Here is a 13,537-nt window from a genome sequence, read left to right as displayed (position 1 = left end):
CTGTGTGTTGTGGCATCCTTCACTTCCCATGTTGGAGAGGGATGCCTGGTCAAAAGAAAGTGTACAAATGGTGGAAACCAACTTGACAAAGCTGAAGAGAGTGGGAATAAATGTCGTTCTCACGGACGGCGCCAAATGTTGATGCACAAAATCAGTGAGGACTTTGGTACAACAGAAAGTGTCAAGTTTGTGACCTTCACTAGATTGTTCCGGTCACTAGTGTGGATAAGTATGTAAATGGATAGAGACAGGAAATCAAACACAAGATGTACATGGTTCACCCAAATTGACTACGTCCACAGAGTAGAGGAGTTCTCATTAATTGTGAAGGGTTTACACAAGTACATAGGTTCAAGCTCTCCTTTAGTGAGTACTAGTGAATGATTTAGTACAAATGACATTAAGAAATATTGTGGGAGAATGATCTCCTTTTATAGAAAAGAGTTTCTAGCTTTGTTCTAATATTGTCACATGTCGTGTTGTGATTGGCTTCCGGTGTTGACACGTGTCGCGCTATGATTGGCTTCTGATATCGACACGTGTCGCGCTGTGATTGGCCTTCTGGCTGGAGGGAAACTCTTGTGGATCCTTAACGGTATAACGTTGACCGGTGCTCAGTAGTTTCGGGATTGGTTAAGTATGGTACAAACAAATTACAAATAAGATCATCGTTAGATCTTTAAACCAAACATATCAAAATGTTGCTAAGAAATGATATCAACAACAAAATAAGCAAACCCCGCACAAAAATGATGTAATTGTGCCTCAACGTAGCAAAATCATGAACATGCATTCCTAATCAATAAGTTAAAAGTTAATTTCATTTTGATCAAAAAAATATTTTCAATATTAAGAAATGATCATTAAAAAAATATCTCTTATTTAATTTTTGAGTTTGGCTCCAATACTTACATGTATTTAGTACAATCACCCTTTCAACGTTTAGAATTTAATTGCATTAAATACATGTAATTATTTTATCAAAATCCACAAAGAAACTGAAGACGTAGCAAACAAGAAATTACTAAAGCACCCAAAGGACTAGAGACATAGCAAAAGTTGGTTGAGTTGTGACCTAAAACAAGAGATTTAGAATTGAAACTTTATTAAAACTTGACATATTTTTTTTATTGAGAACACATGACGAAAAACAGACCAATCATTTTACAATTTCAAATTTTCATTCGAAAGTTGATAGTTCAGTCTGTGCAAAGAAGAGGCCAGAAGCTCCATTATCAGGCAGCAAAGCCAGCTTCACAGGACCTTTTGCAGCTTCTTCAGTTGTGAAGACTCCAGTGTGATTGTTCAAGTCCGTGTCGGTAAAACCCGGACACACGGCATTGATAGCAATTTTGCTGGAATACTTCTTAGCCAAAACTCTTGTGTAAGCATTCAGAGCGGCTTTGGATACAATGTAGGCAGAGAAATTGGTTGGCCAGCTTTTGGCTTCAACCAAATTCTGCTTCACATCCTCCAAAAATCCCTCAACAAGGTTGTCCACTTTCTCTTCTGTGAGGCTATCACCATCTACTAGCTCCTTCTTCGCTTTCTCGTTTGGAATAACCTAAAAAAATTGAAAAATTTATTCGATAATGTGATGTTATCTTGCATCTTATGTTATGTTGTTAGTCTAACAATGTGAATGGGAGATTTGAAACAAGGGTTTCGGACGTGTACCCTTAGTTGTCCCAATTGGGAGGAGACATTGACGATCCTTGCCGAGTCGGATTGTTGAAGAAGTGGAATGAGTGCTTCCGTGAGTTGCTTAATTCCATAGTAGTTTGTTTTTAAACAATCCCCTGCTGTCTCGTGGGTTTGTTTTAGGACTTGATTCTTATTTGTTGCTTTGGGACCTATAAGCTGCATGATCATTTGCTCTTGTGAATATGATCTGTATTATACAGTAATGTTCACTAAAGTTGATATATGTATTTCGATCTATTTTCTAACATCTTATTTTTACGGTCGAGGTCCTTGGTTTGAATCCCTCGATCCCTAACCCTGTTACATATTATTTATTATGTATATGGTTAGCTGAATCTGCAAGCCTCTCCGTGAGTAGATTTAAACTACACGAGAGAAGGTACTAGATAGCTTGACGGACATTGTTAGAACCGTTCAACGGTTTAAGCTTTTGAGATCTAGCGATTCTTTGAACACAATGAATTTTCAAGAACTTACATCATCAATTGCCAACTTCTCTTTGTCGTCTGTGAGGAATATGGACCCGACAACTCCTGCATTATTTACCTGCAATATGAATAAAATATTTATATATGTTATAACCAGCAGATTACATATATTTTTAACAGGACGTCCGATGCTCTTATTATTTGAGCTACAAGCCTACAAGCCATTTAGAAATGCGTAGAAATAAGCTAGAGAAATTACCAAAATGTCAAGTTTTCCAAGTTGAGTTTTGAGAAATTCAGCCAGAGAGGCAATGCTAGATGGGTCAGTTACATCAAGCTGATGAAATACCACATCAGAGAGGCCATAAGAAGCCTTCAATTTCTCAACGGCTTCTGTTCCCCTCCTCACATCTCTTGCAGTTAACACCACCCCAACTCCATTAGCTGCTAATTGCCTGCTAATCTCAAATCCAATCCCTTTGTTGCCTCCAGTAACAACCGCAATCCTATGAAAAAAAAAACCAAAATTAACATAACATTACTCAAATCATGACTAATCGGAAACTGTTCTCAGCAGTTAACACTCCAAAATAATCATTCATTCACTTGCCTCACGAACGAATAAACGAAAGATTGATGTACCTCTTAGACCCGAAACTGATTTCTGCCATTTTTGTCGTCGACTTGGATGTGGATGATAAATTTCAGATGGTTTACAAGGACTTCAATTGTATGTGCTTCACTGCTCGGTGTTCTTGGTCTGTATTTATAGTCAATCGGCTATTGATTTGTCAAGTTGATTTGTCAAAGTTGGTCCAATCAATGAGTCGGTACCGGTCACGTATGCCATGACATAATATGATATTTCCACTTTTACTGTTCTAATTAATCTAATTCTTAATAATGAATATATACATTTCAACACTTTCAATTACTTTTTGAGTTGAACATGTATTATTTTGGAGGACAAAAAAAATTTGAACTCGAAATCTGTTACAACTTTAGAAGAAAAGTATCGTTCTGCTTTTATATTTACAAGCTAGCGAACTAGTTGTTAATTTATTATTCGTCATTGACATGTCAATTCAGTTTAGTCATGTGTTTAATGAAAAACTTGATATGCATTGTTATTAATTTTTTAACACAATAATTAGTGGGCTGATAATTGTTTTACATCGATATGACATTATAATTTCATTTGTAAGTGGTCTTCAACACGATTTTCGTTCCCTCTTTCTTTGTTTGTTTGCATGATGCGGATGAGTTGCACAAAGATGTTTGACGAAGATATATATGTAAGATGCAAAATCCTCGAAAGAGGGCCAGATTCATTCAAATTTCAAGAAATTAATGAAGACCCAAGCATGTAGGTTTTCCATGGGATTGGACAAGTACAAGGTAGCATTATTTATGTATTTATTTTCCTTTTTTTTTTGTTCAAAAGTATTTTTTAAAAATATTTTTCAAATGAGATTGGGGAAACTGGGGAGAATAATGCATGACTTTTATCCCATGGAAAAATAATGCATTATTTATGACTTTTTAAATAGATAAAAGTCATGCATAAAATAATTTAAAAACTGAATTAAAAGCGCTATTAGAGTAAGTAATTATTATCACGATTAACCATAAATGGATTGTATATGAAGTGTAAAATAGATTTTGTTAGGAAATAAATAGTATTGGTCAATGAAGTAAATAAATAAAAAACATACATGGGCTAATAGTGAGATGAATATAAAAATAAATGAAATACAGCGAATAATTGGTTTGTTCCACAAGAGCTACCTAGGCTATAGCCCAAGGTAGCCTCGTACTTGGCTCCGCCGTTGGTTGAAAGCGATAGAGCTGGATCGAATACTTTAGAATTCGTTTGAATATACTTTTAAAATAACCAAAAACGTTTTTAAAGAAAATATTTTTAGCTTCATTTGCTTGTTCTATAAATATTCATCACAGCCGCTGATTTTCAGGTATCAAAACGAAAGGCTTAGATTCGATCAAACCGGGTCATGCGCACGACCCAGATGCCAGTTTGGGCAACAACACCGGAAAGTAGGAGCATCCCAAACGTCCTCCTTAAACCCTAAACTAGTAAAACCCTTTCCATTGGTGGATCCGACCCTGCTGGACCGCAAACTATGTCCACCTCGATGCTTATGGAGTGTCCGAGACAGTTCTCCAAGCTTCTCTGCAGGCTCATTTTGACCCGACCCATGTGTTCGTGGCGGGAATTTCCGTTGGGGATGTTTCCTGGCCGACGAGCACACAGCTCCCCTGGAGGTTGGTGCCGGTTGAGCGCTGCTGTTGGGCTTCTGCTTCATTTCCGAGCGTTGTCGGGCAAGTCTCGTCGGGCAAGACTCTTCGGGCAAGGCTGAAAGAGAAGGACAGCGTTAACTTTGAGAGGTGCCTTTGTGGGGCCTTAGGTATAGGCCTTGAGGCTCACAATCAAGGTTAACATTTAGGTGCTCAGGCGTGCCACTGCCATCTTTAGCATGGCATATGTAAAATGGTTGTCGTGCTTTCGTTGTATATATGTATGTATCCAAGAAACCGTGTTAGTTATAACATGTGCCTTTGTGGGGCCTTAGATGTAGGCCTTGAGGCTTCCCATCAATAACTAAACCAATGCTCGAACGCATCATATTTATTCTCGTGCTTGTAGGAGTTTTCTAACTATTATATTTCTGATTACCCGAATCCAAGAAGTAGAATGAACCCAAATGGGTGCCTTTGTGGGGCCTTAGGTGTAGGCCTTGAGGCTTCCCATCAGAGTTCATTCTTATACTTAGACTCTTGAGATCGCTGAATGGGATGAATCCAAATGGATACCTTTGTGAGGCCTTAGGTGTAGGCCTTGAGGCTTTCCATTAGAATCCATCCCATGCTTAAGCGTTCTATGATAATCATGATATAATAGAAAGAAAACTAGAAGGTAGGTCGATTACTTGCGCCCCAAGTAACTTCGGACTTCTCGTTTATCAAGGATTGTCGTGGATGGGTTAAGTCCACATAAAGTTCTTTTTTATGCCTTGAGGCCAAGGACTTTTAAACTAATCAGATTTACATGCCTGCGGGCTTAGGACTTGGATCTGATTTAAGCATTGAAGATATATTTAAATCGGATCCAAGTATTGAGAAAGCTTTGTCATCGTGATTTTGCTAGAAACAACTTGCATATAACTAAAAATACACAACATATTGCTAGACTTTAAAGAAAGAGAAGACAAAGACAGAACAAAGCAGGTCGGGCGAGATTAAACCTTATCAATTAAGGCTGATCGTCTTGCAGGTCCCTATCTTTGTAGTTCTGTCAAAGGTCTAAAAGCTTAGAGGTGGAGATGGGAAAGGAGAATACAAAAGGGTGAATCGATACTACAACAAGTTTGAACATGGTAGCAGAGCTATTACAAAGTTTAGGAGAAAAGATTATCCCGCGGGGGATGAAAGCTTGGGCTGACTACAGCTTCGTTTTGAAAGGCAAATCTGGCTTTTTGAGCAGAGTTTGTGCTTTTGTTTGTTTGTTTGAGTGTCCCTATTCATGTCTTCTCTTCCTCCTTTTATAGACGACTCGGTTTGGCTCCTGTAGCGACAGCTTTGCCCGAATGCGGTCTGAGGGTGATGACTCATCAGCTTTATTACATGTAATGGCACCATAAAGTACTTTATGGGCTGTGCAGTCTGATCAGTCTACACCACTTAGTCCTTGGGTAGGTAGGCAAGTGGCCTTTGTGAATTGTATCAAGTAAAAAAAAGGCCCTTTCCTGGTTTCCCAAGTTTCGGCCGGGCTTTGATCTTCTATTTCTCCAGGCCTCCTTTTGGGCCGACTCCATCCTTGGGCCAAAAATCAAGTTTTAATCCAAACAGTGCCCCCTTCAATTGATATTAAACCTGGAATTCCAAGCGCCAATATTAATTGAAAGAAACTCCTTATTATACCCACGAAACCCTTGCGATTGAACTTCTCAATTTTCTGTGTTCCGTAGAAAGAAATCCTTCTGCGATTAAAAACTTTCCTGCTTCCCACTATTCTTCTCTGTTGCCCGACAAGTTTGCATCCTTATCATCTTCTAGAGGTATTGATACTTCCCCCTCTGGAGTTGAGCAGACTAAACAGGCAGAGATTACCCCTTCAATAGGCATTGTTTCATCGGAGGGAACTGTCACGCCGGACCCTCCTCCTTTCCCATCCTCTGATCCTGCCAAGTTGCCCAAACTCTTCGAAGCACTTGGGCGACTTGAGACGCGGTTGAAATCTTCAACACAGCCTTCAGCAACCTCCATGTCCCCGGAGCAACATCGAATCTTTCAGGAATGGGCAAAGAAAGAATTCACCGCGGCCTTTAGTTTCAAAGCTCTGTGTGATCTTGAGAAGGTTATAACTGAATTTTTCAAAACTGGTCGTTTGTCCAAGCCTCAACACGATTCTTTCCTCTCTTTCTTTGAGAACCTGAGGGCTCTGAGGGAACAATACCAGAGAGCGGATAGACAGGCTAACCGGGCAAAATGCTTTATGGAAAAGGAATCAAACTCTTCTACCCAAGTCAACCGACTGATGGGAGAAAGCATGCAGACTAAAGAAAGGGTTAAAGTGATTTCTTCTGAAATCCAGAAGTTAGAAGAGCAACTGGTTGCCCTTAAGGAAGAACAAGCCACTCTTCTGGACACCCTTGAACACCAAATCGAAGGGGTAGAGAAAGCAACTTCGGAGTTAGAGCAAGCCAAGTCCCAACTTGTAAACCACCATACTGTCTTGGCCGAACCCAATAGGATTTTTACCATCATGCGAACATATCATTCCAGAATAATCACTCTATGTGAAGATGTAAAGTTTTTAGAATAGAATGATTTGTAACTCCTTTTTGTATTAGAATGAACATGTAATTTGCTTCTTGCTCTACCATATCTGAATTGACTTTGGGCAACTCTTTGCCCCCTCTGTCTACGCACTTTTCTCCTCCCTCTTCCCTGTTGACAACCTTATAATCTGCCCCTGGTCCTCCGGTATCCTCGTGGCACCTCTATTCAGCCAATACCCCCGGCTCCTTAAAAATGAGGTTAATCATATTGATAGGAGCCTTTGGAAAAGGGTTAGTGTCCACCATCATACTGGCTTGGGGTGAGTCAAGCAATAGCTTCCCCTTCACTATAAGATCTTGTACCCAATCTCTAAACTGGACACAATTAACTATAGAATGGTTGAAGGTATAATGCAGCTTGCAATACTTTTTCCCCCTGAGTTCCTCGGGCTTGGGCATCTTTTTGGCACTGTCGGGCAAAATTACTCTCGCCCGCACCAACTCTTCATAGATCTCCGGTGCCTTGGTTAAATCAAACGAATAGCTCTGATACTTTGGGGGTTTCATGGGGACGAAACCACCATCATTCATCACGATCTTCTGATCCTTGACAGGTTGGACTAATCCTTTGATCGTCAATGGTTTGAAGGGTGTGGTCATCTCAGCAGCACATACATCTATATTTTCTTCCTCATGACCATCCTTGTGTTCGGGCCTAGTTTCTCCCACCTCCACATGGTGAATAGTAGCCTTGCTTTTGTAGAAAGGAGGGACTTTGGAAGTGTGCTTCACTTGTTGTTCCTCTTGCAACAACCTCTCGTACTTCGTGGCAGCAATCACGAGTTCTTGCAGCTCATTGAACTATGCATCATAAAACCTTTTTCTCAAAGGTAATTTTAAAGCCCTTTGAGCAATAGATATGAGTTGTGCTTGATTGACGGGGAATTGGCATCTCATCTTGGTCCTCCTGAACCTCATCATGAAGTCTTCCGTGGATTCATGATCGTATTGTTTTACCTCCACTAGATCATTGATGGTCAATTCTAGCTCTATCCTGCAGAACTGTTCATGGAAAGCCATCTCCATTTGCCCCCAGTTGGCAATAGAGTTGGGGGGTAATAGAGAATACCATTGAGACGCCAATCCTGCCAATGAATTTCCAAACAACCTCAATTTGTAGTTTGGATTGTCCTCATACGCCATACAGTGATTGGAGAATTTGAAAATATGGTCTCTGGAAGACACACTGCTGTCTTCACCTGTGAAGGTAGGGAATGCGGGCATCTTGAAGTTGAGAGGGAATGGATTTAGCTCGTCGATATATTCATGATACGGCTTCTGGTAAGTAATCCTGAATACTGGGCGAGCCCGCGGCTGGGCGTTTTGAGTCACCGTTCTTCTTAACTCAGCCAATTCCTCCCTTAGTTGCTGAGTGGCTAAATTATCATTATGACCGAGGATAGCTGATCCAATCTTTAGGCTCCTGTCATTGCCCGCATTTGCTTCTCTCCTTGGTTCGGGCTTCCTCCAGTTAGATCCTCCACCTTTATTGACCATCGGGGGTGGTCTATAGGGTGGAGGTTTATCTGACGCAGTAGTGGTAGTAGTAGTGGTAGTCTCCTTTCCACTAGTTTCTCCCATCATACCTGGCATTCCGTACCTCATCCTTTCTTGTTCGTTCTGCCCCTTATTATTAAATGATAATAATGGGAAACTGGGAAACTCTTTCTCCGGAATCGGCTCCATCACTAGTTGACTTCCTTCAGGAATTACCTTTTTCTTTCCCCTATCTCCTGCTTCTTCTAGTAGTGGGAATAAGGGAATGATTGGCTCATTTCTTGTGATAACCTGGCTCATTCCACTTCTTTGAGCACCCTTTGGAGTAGAGAACTCCAAATCAAGCCTTCTCTGTAAATTCCCTGTGAGCATACAGAGTCTGCTTACTTCTCCCTTTGTTTCCAGGGAGATCCTTTCCATGCTCTTTAACACTTGGATCATTGTAGCTTGTAGCTCTTCATTGCTTCCCTTTCCTTGTGATCTTTCAGATGCAGTCGGGCTATCTGGAACCACCTGTCCGGATGGGGAAGAAGGATTTTCTGATTGTTCTGCCATTTGGAGAAGACCTTCATTTGGATTCTTTTTACCAAGCTTATGGTTCTTCCTTTTGGACATGCAAGATCTGGAAGTTTAGGTCCCACCGGGCGTGCCAAAACTATGTTCGTGGCGGGAATTTCCGTTGGGGATGTTTCCTGGCCGACGAGCACACAGCTCCCCTGGAGGTTGGTGCCGGTTGAGGGTTGCTGTCGGGCTTCTGCTTTGTTTCCGAGCGTTGTCGGGCAAGTCTCGTCGGGCAAGTCTCGTCGGGCAAGACTCTTCGGGCAAGGCTGAAAAAGAAGGACATCGTTAACTTTGAGAGGTGCCTTTGTGGGGCCTTAGGTATAGGCCTTGAGGCTCACAATTAAGGTTAACATTTAGGTGCTCAGGCGTGCCACTGCCATCTTTAGCATGGCAGATGTAAAATGGTTGTCGTGCTTTCGTTGTATATATGTATGTATCCAAGAAACCGTGTTAGTTATAACAGGTGCCTTTGTGGGGCCTTAGATATAGGCCTTGAGGCTTCCCATCAATAACTAAACCAATGCTCGAACGCATCATATTTATTCTCGTGCTTGTAGGAGTTTTCTAACTATTATATTTCTGATTACCCGAATCCAAGAAGTAGAATGAACCCAAATGGGTGCCTTTGTGGGGCCTTAGGTGTAGGCCTTGAGGCTTCCCATCAGAGTTCATTCTTATACTTAGACTCTTGAGATCGCTGAATGGGATGAATCCAAATGGATACCTTTGTGAGGCCTTAGGTGTAGGCCTTGAGGCTTTCCATTAGAATCCATCCCATGCTTAAGCGTTCTATGATAATCATGATATAATAGAAAGAAAACTAGAAGGTAGGTCGATTACTTGCGCCCCAAGTAACTTTGGACTTCTCATTTATCAATGATTGTCGTGGATGGGTTAAGTCCACATAAAGTTCTTTTTTATGCCTTGAGGCCAAGGACTTTTAAACTAATCAGATTTACATGCCTGCGGGCTTAGGACTTGGATCTGATTTAAGCATTGAAGATATATTTAAATCGGATCCAAGTATTGAGAAAGCTTTGTCATCGTGATTTTGCTAGAAACAACTTGCATATAACTAAAAATACACAACATATTGCTAGACTTTAAAGAAAGAGAAGACAAAGACAGAACAAAGCAGGTCGGGCAAGATTAAACCTTATCAATTAAGGCTGATCGTCTTGCAGGTCCCTATCTTTGTAGTTCTGTCAAAGGTCTGAAAGCTTAGAGGTGGAGAGGGGAAAGGAGAATACAAAAGGGTGAATCGATACTACAACAAGTTTGAACAAGGTAACAGAGCTATTACAAAGTTTAGGAGAAAAGATTATCCCGCGGGGGATGAAAGCTTGGGCTGACTACAGCTTCGTTTTGAAAGGCAAATCTGGCTTTTTGAGCAGAGTTTGTGCTTTTGTTTGTTTGTTTGAGTGTCCCTATTCCTGTCTTCTCTTCCTCCTTTTATAGACGACTTGGTTTGGCTCCTGTAGCGACAGCTTTGCCCGAATGCGGTCTGAGGGTGATGACTCATCAGCTTTATTACATGTAATGCCACCATAAAGTACTTTATGGGCTGTGCAGTCTGATCAGTCTACACCACTTGGTCCTTGGGTAGGTAGGCAAGTGGCCTTTGTGAATTGTATCAAGTCAAAAAAAGGCCCTTTCCTGGTTTCCCAAGTTTCGGCCGGGCTTTACTCTTCTATTTCTCCAGGCCTCATTTTGGGCCGACTCTATCCTTGGGCCAAAAATCAAGTTTTAATCCAAACACCATGGGCGGCAAGCCCGACCCGTTTTTGAGTACTGGAACCGGGCACAGCCCGATGAACCCAAACCAGCACCTGAAGGCACTTGTCGATCTGTTCATGAAGGAAGGCGCAGAAGATTTGTGGAACGAAAAGGACGGGCCGACTGTTGAACCGCTCCCGTTGGTTCGACCGGACGGAACGACGAGATCGATTGCGGCGCCTCTACTTGAACCGCTCCCGTTGGTTCAACTTGATTTTCTTTACAAGTATTTTCTTTAAGCATGGCAAGAGAGTCTTGTTTGAGGCCTCTACTTGCATGTTGGCTATATATCACGGAGTAGACGTAAGATGGCGGATGCCGAGTTCTTTATACCAGTTTCGTGCGCTATTCGTCAATCATTGCATAACATAACCTGGGTGGAGACAGGTTGTGATCTTCAATGTTGCTCTGTTTGTTGTTTTAGTGAGGCATTCTCTCTATTTATTCAATTACAACCTTTGTTGCCTCCAGTGACAACTACAATCCTGTTAAGAAAAAATGTTAATTCAATTACAACCTTTGTTGCCTCCAGTGACAACTACAAAAGATTGATGTACCTCTTGGACTCAAAACTGATAGTTGTTTCTATTTGTTGAAGATTTGGAGGAGGAAAAGAAAATTTTTGCCATGTAGATGATTATGATGATTTAGAGGGACTACTCCAAAGTGCTTCATCTCTTTGTTGTTAGGCAATTTATAGTTTAATTATTAAGCTACTGATTTATCATTTGTGAAAGTTGGTCAAACCTATGAGGAGTCTGTGATGATCATGTATGAAATAATCACGTGACAAGTATTCAATAGAGTGGGGGTGCCACTAAGATTATGCAATAGTTGCAAGAGAGAATCTTTAAGCATGCCCAAAAGTGAATCCCACTCTTGCCTCATAAACATTTTACGAAATTATTATCTAGAGTTTAACGGATATGCATTTTTTTAAACATTAGGAATTTAGAATGTTTGAAAAGATATTGCTTGTGTTTTTTTACATGTGATATTACTACGAGCTGTATGACTGTATATGCTTTCCCTTTCTTTAAAAAACAAGAAACTAATTATGTTGATGCACAAAATCAGTGAGGACTTTGGTACAACAGAAAGTGTCAAGTTTGTGATCTTCGCTGGATTGCTCCGATCACTAGTGTAGATAAGTATGTAAATGGATAGAGACAGGAAAGACAACACAAAATGTATGTGGTTCATCCAAATTGGCTACGTCCACGGAGTAGAGAAGTTCTCATTAATTGTGAAAGGTTTACACAAGTACATAGGTTCAAGCTCTCCTTTAGTGAGTACTAGTGAATGATTTAGTACAAATGACATTAGGAAATATTGTGGGAGAATGATCTCCTTTTATAGAAAAGAGTTTCTAGTTTGTTCTGATATTGACACGTGTCGTGTTGTGATTGGCTTCTGTGTTGACACGTGTCGCGCTATGATTGGCTTCTGATGTCAACACGTGTCGCGTTATGGTTGGCCTTCTGGTTGGAGGGAAACTTTTGTGGATCCTTGACGGTATATCCTTGACCGATGCTCAGTAGTTTCGGGATTGGTCAAGTATGGTACAAACAGTGCTCCCTTAAGTTCCCGAGTGAGGAAAGCTCCTCGATTGGGGACTTGCAAGATCCAAGCCGCTGAGTAATCATGAAACTTCTAAGTACCGAAGTGTGGTATCGTTTTCACTTGCCTTATCTGTCTTATAGATAGATGTGGCATCTTCTCTGGAAGTACTTTTCCTCCATCTAGGGGTGGTATCTTTAACCGATGGAGATGCATAAGGTAATGTATCAATTTCACTTGAAGCTTACTTGTAGTTTCAGACTTGGTTAAGCGTGATACAAACCCTATAATAGGAATCCCCCAAGTCTCTGAGCGAGGAGATCTGCCGAAAGAGGTGACAGACAAGGTAAGCAATCAGAGTTCTAAGCAATCAGTCCTAGATTAGTAGTTTGATTTTGAGTTCCAGCTGATTGTTCTCATTCTCCCTATCTTGCAGGTAGCAAGATGGATAAAGAGGAGAAAAAGAAGAATAGATGATATGAGATACTTTTTCTTTTGAAGAAGTAACTTTCCACATGCTTATTCTTGAACTAGGTTGGAGGGTTTTTTGGTTTCTACCAGAGTATAAGGCTGACTCAAGAATTTAAGGGTCAAAACAAGTCCATCAAATCAAGAGTTCGTTCGACCTTGATGATACAGGATACTTTTGCTATTGACAAAGTAGTGGATATGGTATGGCAAGGCTTTCCTCTTTGGCGACGTTGCTAGCGAAAAGTTGTTAAAGCTTCTCGAGCTATTCAGATAAGGCAACCATGTCGAGCTTGAATTTGACTTAAACTCCTCCAACTGGATTATGCGGTTCTGCAGGGAGGGCGTCGTGCTATAGTGATCTGTTCCAGCTCATCATTGAACTTCTGCTTCAATCTTTCACATCGCAGAAGTGATGCACAACCTTTACATTTGAATGGTCCTTCAGAGCACTACTTCTCAGCGACTTATCCATGCTTTGCAGCTTCAGTGTAAAGAGCCAATATTGTATCGACTGTTCTGAGGTATTTACCGAAAGAAGTCGTGACCTTGAGAACAGTTGAGGATGAGTACTCGAGAGAAATGTTAGGCAAGCAACCATGCAAAGATTCCTGGCAATCAGTTCCAGATCGGATGTTTGATTTCAGGTTCCGACTGATTGCTTTATTTTTCCTTGTCCTGCAG

The 13,537-nt window shown here is 40.9% G+C and overlaps 1 protein-coding gene and 1 long non-coding RNA gene across 2 annotated transcripts; one reads left to right on the top strand and one right to left on the bottom strand.

Moving 5' to 3' along the window:
- The first annotated feature begins 279 nt into the window (after window positions 1-279).
- Window positions 280-12,204, top strand: LOC126627465 (uncharacterized). The gene is made up of 2 exons (XR_007625024.1): window positions 280-349; window positions 12,097-12,204. It is a non-coding gene; the product is annotated as an uncharacterized LOC126627465 (long non-coding RNA).
- On the bottom strand, window positions 864-2,919 carry LOC126627458 (salutaridine reductase-like). Its single transcript, XM_050297019.1, has 5 exons — window positions 2,775-2,919; window positions 2,392-2,638; window positions 2,182-2,250; window positions 1,678-1,860; window positions 864-1,564 (listed from the first exon to the last, which is right to left on the bottom strand). The coding sequence occupies exons 1-5, from the start codon at window positions 2,801-2,803 to the stop codon at window positions 1,181-1,183; spliced, it is 912 nt and encodes a 303-aa protein (XP_050152976.1). The 5' UTR covers window positions 2,804-2,919; the 3' UTR covers window positions 864-1,180.
- Window positions 12,205-13,537: the final 1,333 nt, after the last annotated feature.

This window comes from Malus sylvestris, chromosome 6, assembly GCF_916048215.2.
Source record: "Malus sylvestris chromosome 6, drMalSylv7.2, whole genome shotgun sequence".
Taxonomy (NCBI): domain Eukaryota; kingdom Viridiplantae; phylum Streptophyta; class Magnoliopsida; order Rosales; family Rosaceae; genus Malus; species Malus sylvestris.
The sequence above is the reverse complement of the archived record's forward strand: the minus strand, read 5'-3'. Positions and strand labels throughout refer to the sequence as shown.

What these genes read in the sequence shown, in the direction of transcription:
- LOC126627458 (XM_050297019.1), bottom strand. Translation starts at nt 2,803, where the DNA reads ATGGCAGAAATCAGTTTCGGGTCTAAGAG. An exon ending in TTGGAAAACTTGACATTTTG is followed by an intron (nt 2,251 to 2,391) that starts GTAATTTCTCTA and finishes TTCATATTGCAG; the next exon opens with GTAAATAATGCAGGAGTTGT. An exon ending in CCCAATTGGGACAACTAAGG is followed by an intron (nt 1,565 to 1,677) that starts GTACACGTCCGA and finishes CAATTTTTTTAG; the next exon opens with GTTATTCCAAACGAGAAAGC.